The sequence below is a fragment of the Cydia splendana genome, unplaced genomic scaffold, assembly GCF_910591565.1.
Source record: "Cydia splendana unplaced genomic scaffold, ilCydSple1.2 scaffold_63_ctg1, whole genome shotgun sequence".
Classification (NCBI taxonomy): domain Eukaryota; kingdom Metazoa; phylum Arthropoda; class Insecta; order Lepidoptera; family Tortricidae; genus Cydia; species Cydia splendana.
The window spans coordinates 339,319-348,212 of record NW_026946896.1 but is presented as its reverse complement, the minus strand read 5'-3'; the positions used below and the strand labels follow the sequence as shown (position 1 = coordinate 348,212).

At 42.1% G+C, this 8,894-nt stretch overlaps 1 protein-coding gene across 1 annotated transcript; it reads right to left on the bottom strand.

The window, feature by feature from the left end:
- Positions 1 to 2,969: 2,969 nt before the first annotated feature.
- Positions 2,970 to 5,036, bottom strand: LOC134805789 (uncharacterized). Its single transcript, XM_063779006.1, has 2 exons — positions 4,613 to 5,036; positions 2,970 to 4,083 (listed from the first exon to the last, which is right to left on the bottom strand). Exons 1-2 carry the CDS (start codon positions 4,773 to 4,775, stop codon positions 2,981 to 2,983), a joined length of 1,266 nt encoding a protein of 421 aa, XP_063635076.1. The 5' UTR covers positions 4,776 to 5,036; the 3' UTR covers positions 2,970 to 2,980.
- Positions 5,037 to 8,894: the final 3,858 nt, after the last annotated feature.

The window sequence follows — 8,894 nt, the reverse complement described above, 5'->3', positions numbered from 1 at the left end:
CTGAAGTATCAATCATATTTATGTATTTATTGCTTCAGGGTCATAATCAAAGTTATACAATTGATTGAAGGAGTTGTGATTAACTCGTTCAAGAATTTTTAACTAGTACAAATTGACTCTATAAGATTATAATTAGGTCTTTTGTAATTTACACATAAATCAAGGATTCGAAGAGAACACAGCCTTTACTAAGGCACTATTATCGTTATATGTTACAGTCCTATTATAGAATTTTGCAAACGTGTTAGAACTGTCACTCCAGCCTGCTGTGTTCCGGATTAAATCGACGGTGACTCCACATTTATAAGCTTTAGAAGTGGCAGCGTGCCTTGTACTGTGTGCTGTAAATATTGAGTCATCTATTCCACTGCTTTTTAGTGTCGACTTGATCCAACGGCTGAGTGACTGTCCTGATGCAGCGTTATGTGGTTTCTTAAAACTAATAAATAATTGCACAATATTCTTACGGACGTGACTCGTCTTTTCTAAGTATGCAATTAGGGTTCTAGAGGGACATACTTCTGGCCGTTCTAGAAAAAATGGGAGCACCAACAACGGCTGTTTACAACCTGGCCTGGAAGTCTTCAACAAATCCGGTATCTTAATGATCAACTGAGAATCGTTTCTCTCTATATTATCGGTACGAATCTTAGTCAGTGTTTGAACCCTGTGCGCGGTAGCCAATGCTAACAAAGTTACACATTTTTTAGTCAACGCCTCGAGTGATAAGTTTTCGTTAGGAAACTGAGTACTCAGATGATCCAATACAACGGAAGGATCCCATACGGCATTGTATTTAGGCAACGGCGGCCGGAGTCTGTAAATGCCTTTAAAGAATCGTGATACTAGATCATCTTTGGAGATATGTGGTCCTAGTACTAACGAGATAGCTGACCTGAGGCAGTTAAGCGTACTGTATTGGCTACCGCTGTTAAATTGTTCCGTGAGAAAAGCGAGGACAGATGTTATAGGCGCGTCATATAAATGCAAGTTATTTTCTGCACAGAATTTGAACCATTTCTTAAGCGCCGTGTCATATTGCTTAATTGAATTTTCTGAAAGTGATGCCAGCATTATGTTTACTGACTCTGCTGGTACGTTGCGTCGCAGAAGCGCTGACCGCACAATATTCCGGCAACCAGGGTAAGACTTGTCTGTATTTTCGGGTTGCTGGAATGAGATGAGATAATGTTTCCATTAGGCTTGAATGTTATTAACTCTGACGTGACAAGTTGTTGGAATAGCGGGTACCAAGGTTGTGTTTTCCACAAGGGGACAATCATAATTCCGCGAGCTTGGTCAGCAATGATTTTTCTTAGGGTTTTCAGAATAATCGAAATCGGGGGAAAAGCGTAAAAGTACAGTTCAGACCAGTCCAAAGTGAACGCGTTGACTGCAAATGCATCAGGGTCGCGATGCCAAGACACGTATTTAGCACACTTGGCATTTACCCGGCTAGCGAATAGGTCTACTTGAGGATGCCCGAATTTCCTTGTGATTTCTTTAAATGCCCCATCGGCCAATTCCCATTCAATATCTGGGTGTGTGCGCCGAGATTCGGCATCAGCTACTACATTTTCTGCTGATTTGATGTAGGAGGCGAATATATGTATATTGCGAGATTCACACCACTGCCAGATATCTTTGGTTATCTGCGTAAGATGGGGGAATTGTATTCCACCCATGCGATTAATGTATGCGATGGCTGTCGCGTTATCTATACGCATTAAAATTTGGCATTTTGTACGATTTTTTGCAAAGACTTTTAGCCCAAAAAATGCCGCGAGGAGTTCCAGGCAGTTGATGTGCATTTCCTGTTCCTCCCGTGACCATACTCCACTCGCAGTTTCGTTCCCGCAGGCGGCTCCCCACCCAGTAGTTGAGGCGTCAGTAAAGATTTCGAGGCAATATGAGTCGATTCTGATTTGCCGTACTGAGTGCTTGACAGCTTTAAGCCACCAATGAAAATCTGGCAGTAGTGTGTCTGGCAGAGTCATGTGTCTGTCATAGTTGTCATCGTCTTTTAGATTAAGAAACTTGCATCTTTCAAATTCCTTTGTATAGAGGAGACCGTATTCGATTGCCGGGCAGGCTGCAACTAGAGATCCTACAAGTTGTGCAAATTTCCGAATTTTACACCTTTTCACAGTCAGCATGCTTTTTATTTCTTTTGAAATGTGTGACCTTTTGTCGTCTGGTAGGGAAATTTGGAGCTTCTCGGAATTTATGATTAGTCCTAGAAATTTGCATGTTTTGGAGGGTATAGGGTTACTTTTTTCCTCATTAATAATGAAGCCAAGACCGCGTAGCAGTTCAGTTGAAATGTTTACATTTGTTTTACATTCCTTATAGCTTTGACCTATAAGGAATAAATCATCTAAGTAGATGGTTGACAAATAGCCACAACTTCTTAATAGTTTTACAACTGGCTTCATTATTTTGGTGAAAATGTATGGCGCCACGTTCAAACCAAATGGTAGCACATTGAATTCGAATATTTTGTTGTCCCATAGAAATCTAAGGTATTTTCTAGATTCTCTATGTATTTTAATCAGTAGATAGGCATCTTTGAGGTCTATTGTAGCCATATGACAGTTTTTCGACACTAATTTGATTGCAGTACGAAAATCTTCGAGCTTAAAGTGGTCGGTTTTTATGAATTTATTTAGATTCTTGAGATTTAAGATGAATCTCATTTTACCATTTGGTTTGGGACGGAGAAATATGCTGGACAAAAACTGGCCATCACATGGTCTACAGACTGAGATAGCCCCTATGTTGAGTAAATTTTGTATTGCCTCGCTATAATGGGCTTTCTCAGTGTTGGTATAGTGCACTGCGCTGGGGATCTGGTGCTGAACGACTGGGCTCGTGAACTTTATTTTGTAGCCTGTTATCCATGATAGGATTGTTCGGTCATTGGTTAGCATCTCCCACTGCGCACGAAACCTAGACAATTGGCCAGCGTACATTACCGTGTCTAACGACGCCGCTGTTGTCTTTGCGGAGGCTGCGATGTCTTGGACGAGTAGCTGTGCCTCGGAGTTCGTGTGTGTCTTGAAGATGGACCCGGCGTCGATGAGCGATGAGCAGGCTCGCGGTTTCGCTGAGGGCCCTGCTGCCTGCGTGCTGGGGCCCGCGCTCTCCAGTTTAAATTGCTGGTAGGTGTGAATGGTTTCACGCTTCTAACTTGGCTTTTCACTTTTAATTCAGTGCCCGATTTTGATACTGCTTTGGCAGTCTTTAAAGTTTCCGCCAGTTCCTCGCCGAACAGGTATTTGTCGATTTTGGTATTTGTTATATGATCCTTGAGATCCTTTTTTATAGAGTATATGGCAAAGTTACGTCTAGTAACTGACTCGCTATGTTGTACGTCGCAAAGAATGCGGCCTATATCCATGAGTTGCTTCAGCCGCTCATTGTTCTTTTCACTGGACTCAAGTTCTGTATTAATTACTCCTGCTAGCCCTGAAATTGCACATGCTAGCTGTTTTTGTCGCATTTCGATGCCCTTGTCCCTTTTGGTTATTACGTCGGTAACGGCAGCCTTAATTTCCGCGTTCATCAGGGGTGCGCCAATCTTGGTACAGTTTGCCGGTATAAGATAGGCCTCTAATAATTCTTTGCGCACTTCTTTTGATAGGCCAGTAGTGGCGATGTGTTCGAGCCTGTTTGCTAATTCTTTACGTATCTCGCTTCCGTACTGTATACTTTCAGACGGATCTTCGCCCAGGATTTCCAGTACAGAGCTGTCTAACGCCGTAGGGCTCTCCTTCTGCAGTACCTCCGCGCCAGTACTTACGGCACAAAGCGCATCTGTCGCTACGGCGGGGCACGTGACATGCGCTGCGGTATGTGTAGCGGCTGTCGTTACGGTAGACGTAACGGTAGACGTGGTGGTAGGCGTATTGATAGGCCTAGCGGCGGGTCCAGCGGTGGGCGTAGCGATGGGTGCAGCGTTACCCACGACTGCACGTGTAGGGGCGTCGGGTTCTATGATCTCCACGGGATCTTCCTCTGGTGGGTATTCTGGGAAATCTCCATAAATATCTCCGTCCAACGAATTTTCCGATTCGTGTCGAACTGTAATCGATAATTATGAGACATGTTAAAATTGTTGGTGTGTATAGGTACAACGGGTACCTATTCGAGAAATGCCAAGTGATAGGGTTGCATCGGATCAGTCCCAAAAACTGTCCAGGTTTGCTAAGCCTTGTATCGGATCAGTCCCACAAACTGTCCTGGAAAGGCAAGTATCATACATAATCTGCTGCGGACCAGTCCCAAATAACTGTCCAGGTTTGCTAAGCCTTGTATCGGATCAGTCCCACAAACTGTCCTGAGAAGGTAGGTACCTATCGTATATACATCCACTGCGAAACAGTCCCAAAACTGCCCTGGTCGTGGTTTGTTTACGTCCGCGCCTTATAAGGTAGTACGAAACGGTCCCAGAAACCGCTCAGATTACATTCCTTATTGCACGTAGGTACAAATAATCTTAAGACACGTTTGTCGCAGGTGCACGGTTGTTTACGTTTTTCGTCATTGTCATTACCTTTAGGTAAGTATCAATTCCACCTATGTAGGTTAATGAAGAAATATAATTACTTACTTGAGTTTTCATCCGAGCGATCCGAGTATTCATAGTAACGGTCGCGTTCGTCCCTACTTTCTGCACTTCTTGTATCGCGGACATGGTGCAAGTCACGCTCCAACTTTTTTATTTTGCGCCGAATTTCATCATAATCATTATGCTTACGCTTACGTTTCGGCATTATAACACGTTTCGCACTATGATTCACCTATTTAAAAAACTTGAAGATTACTTAGATTTTAAAAGATTTATTTTTAAGATGTTGAGTGGTTGCGCACTAAAACGTGAATGACTTGACGTTCGTGGCCAAGGGTGAGACTACCTACAAAAAAAAAAAAAAAAAAAACAATCTAAACTATAGTGTTGGAGTGGTGTCACTTACGTGTTACTACAAATATATAAATATTCCAGGATACTAATCTCGAGGACGAAGCACAAGTATAATATCTCATAAAAATGGACATAGATCACCAATATATTTTCAATAAAATCAATCAATCAAAGCATTTAATTTCAGGCTACTAAGGCCCATAGATATATACCTTACAAACTAACATATATAATTATAAATATCTTAAATACTAAAAAATCATTCCAGTGACGCAGTTTTCTGTACAGTATAGTACAGTGTTGTATTGTGAGCAGTATTTTGGTACAGTCAGCCAAGAAAGTGGTCTACCACTTTTCGACTCTATCAATCAGATTATCATCTGATCGAAGTCGAAAAGTGGTAGACCACTTTCTTGACTGACCGTACTAACAACATGACGTTCCTGCTAGGAAAATCTCTAGGACTAATTAAGTATTATGTTATAAAAATAATAAGATAAATTTTAAAATAGTTAAGTTTCATTATGTAAAACGGAACTCAATTGGAATAGAGTTTCACTCTACTAGATAATCGTATCGATTCCGTTCGTGTCAAATCGTTTCAGTCGCGATCAATTATGAAAGTATGTTTACTTAAAAATATAAATCATAACCAATAGAATCGATTATGTGTGTCGCTTAACTTCTAACTCGGATAAATCCATTGAACTCTCTTAGGAAATATCTATCCTATTACCTTTACTTAATACCAAAATCACAAATAGTTGATCACAGTTGGATTTACCCGAGTTTGAAGTTAAGCGACTCATATGGCATTTGCAGATTTAATCGAGAATCGTAAGAAATCGTTTCTAATGTGCATTGTCACAACCCTATAATTACATGTGTCAGCCTACCTACCCTTCGAGTTTGAAAAATACTATATAAACTTGGAAAATTCCTCCATAACAAATCTGGTTAATTTAATAACATTTTTAAAACATTGCGAAACACGACTGCTCGCTACTGATCCCGGTCCTGTGCTGTTTCTCGCTAGTTTTCAACCCGGAGCTCGCGCAGATCAGCGTCCACCAAATCCGCCCATCGATACCTAGGTCGGCCAACCGGGCGGCGTCCTATCGGTTTTCCCTCAAACGCTCTTTTCACCGCCCGATCACCTCCTATTCGCTCAAGATGGCCGAGCTACCGAAGCCTTTGCGCCTTTGTCACACCAATGATGTTTGGTTCCATTTTGCGGAGAATCTTCCTTACGGCCACCAACAGCTTACTCTCCTCCTTCAGAGTTAGTGTCCAGGCTTCACATCCGTAGGTTAAAATGGGTCGTATTACGGTCTTGTAAATTCGGATTTTAGTTTTTCTGCTGAGAAGCCTGGACACCAAAACTTTGTGCAGAGCTGCACCGCATCGCAAGGCATTCTGAATACGAATGTCGATTTCCTCGTCACGGGTATTGTTGTTGTTGATTGTACAGCCTACACTGAGAAAAATTTGCTACTTATGAAGCTAAAAATTGTAAGTAGCTTGCAATTTGCTACTTACTACGGGTGCAGCATACTTAATACAGCTGCCGCATACTGCTTAATGGTGCAAGCTACTTACGCGTTTAGGAGATACACAATGTTGCGTACGGGCATTGCAATATTGTACGTATAATGTCAGCGCCTACGTAATAAGTATGTTATACCCGTACAATACGTAGTTGTTTAAGGAACTTGAATGTAAGTAGCTGCCACCATTACCCATACATATTCGGGTACATTATCCAGTTCAACCTCCTACTTATAAGTAGCTTATACCTTTATAATAAGTAGTTTTCAACAGAACATGAACATAAGTAGAAAACATCTTTATTCATACATGTGTTGGTTATCATATCCAGTTGTTTAAACGTACACCTCCTACTTATTTAAAGGCTTTACTTACACGATATCCGTATCTTTACGAATACGTAGGCGAGTTACGAGAGTTGTAATACAAATACGACCTACTATACAGTCCCATGATGAGTAAATATGCCGATTCATTATACGTGTGCGGTCTACTGTTATACATGTAGCAGCTACGTATCTTACGTAGCCCATGCCAGTACGTAAGGACCCAGTCACATGACGCTAGCACGCAAGCTACGTAAAATACGTAGACAGTGCCATGATGAGTAAATATACCGATTCATTATACGTGTGCGGTCTACTGTTATACATGTAGCAGCTACGTATCTTACGTAGCCCATGCCAGTACGTAAGGACCCAGTCACCTGATGCTAGCACGCAAGCTACGTAAAATACGTAGACAGTGCCATGATCAGTAAATATGCATATTCATTATACGTGTGCAGTCTACTGTTATACATGTAGCAGCTACGTATCTTACGTAGCCCATGCCAGTACGTAAGGACCCAGTCACCTGATTCTAGCACGCAAGCTACGTAAAATACGTAGACAGTGCCATGATGACTAAATATGCATATTCATTACACGTGTGCGGTCTACTGTTATACATGTAGCAGCTACGTATGTTACGTAGCCCATGCCATTACATAAGGACCCAGTCACCGGATGCTAGCACGCAAGCTACGTAATATACGTAGACAGAGCCATGATGAGTAAATAAGCCGATTCATTATACGTGTGCGGTCTACTGTTATACATGTAGCAGCTACGTATGTTACGTAGCCCATGCCAGTACGTAAGGACCCAGTCACCTGATGCTAGCACGGAAGCTAAGTAAAATACGTAGACAGTGCCATGATGAGTAAATATGCATATTCATTATACGTGTGCAGTCTACTGTTATACGTGTGCAGTCTACTGTTATACATGTAGCAGCTACGTATCTTACGTAGCTCATGCCAGTACGTAAGGACCCAGTCACCTGATGCTAGCACGCAAGATACATAAAATACGTAGACAGTGCCATGATGAGTGAATCTGCCGATTCATTATACGTGTGCGGTCTACTGTTATACATGTAGCAGCTACGTATCTTACGTAGCCAATGCCAGTACGTAAGGACCCAGTCACCTGATGCTAGCACGCAAGCTACGTAAAATACGTAGACAGTGCCATGATGAGTAAATATGCATATTCATTATACGTGTGCAGTCTACTGTTATACATGTAGCAGCTACGTATCTTACGTAGCACATGCCAGTACGTAAGGACCCAGTCACCTGATGCTAGCACGCAAGCTACGTAAAATACGTAGACAGTGCCATGATGAGTGAATATGCCGATTCATTATACGTGTGCAGTCTACTGTTATACATGTAGCAGCTACGTATCTTACGTAGTTCATGCCAGTACGTAAGGACCCAGTAACCTGATGCTAGCACGCAAGCTACGTAAAATACGTAGACAGTGCCATGATGAGTGAATATGCCGATTCATTATACGTGTGCGGTCTACTGTTATACATGTAGCAGCTACGTATCTTACGTAGCCCATGCCAGTACGTAAGGACCCAGTCACCTGATGCTAGCACGCAAGCTACGTAAAATACGTAGACAGTGCCATGATTAGTAAATATGCATATTCATTATACGTGTGCAGTCTACTGTTATACATGTAGCAGCTACTTATCTTACGTAGCTCATGCCAGTACGTAAGGACCCAGTCACCTGATGCAAGCACGCAAGCTACGTAAAATACGTAGACAGTGCCACGATGAGTAAATATGCCGATTCATTATACGTGTGCGGTCTACTGATAAACATGTAGCAGCTACGTATGTTACGTAGCCCATGCCATTACATAAGGACCCAGTCACCGGATGCCAGCACGCAAGCTACGTAATATACGTAGACAGAGCCATGATGAGTAAATATGCCGATTCATTATACGTGTGCGGTCTACTGTTGTACATGTAGCAGCTACGTATGTTACGTAGCCCATGCCATTACATAAGGACCCAGTCACCGGATGCCAGCACGCAAGCTACGTAATATACGTAGACAGAGCCATGATGAGTAAAT

Excerpts from the sequence above, each read along its gene's own strand:
- LOC134805789 (XM_063779006.1), bottom strand. The coding sequence starts at position 4,775 with ATGCCGAAACGTAAGCGTAAGCATAATGATTATGATGAAATTCGGCGC. Across the intron at positions 4,084-4,612 it reads TCGCTCGGATGAAAACTCAA|TTCGACACGAATCGGAAAAT; the intron begins GTAAGTAATTAT and ends TATCGATTACAG.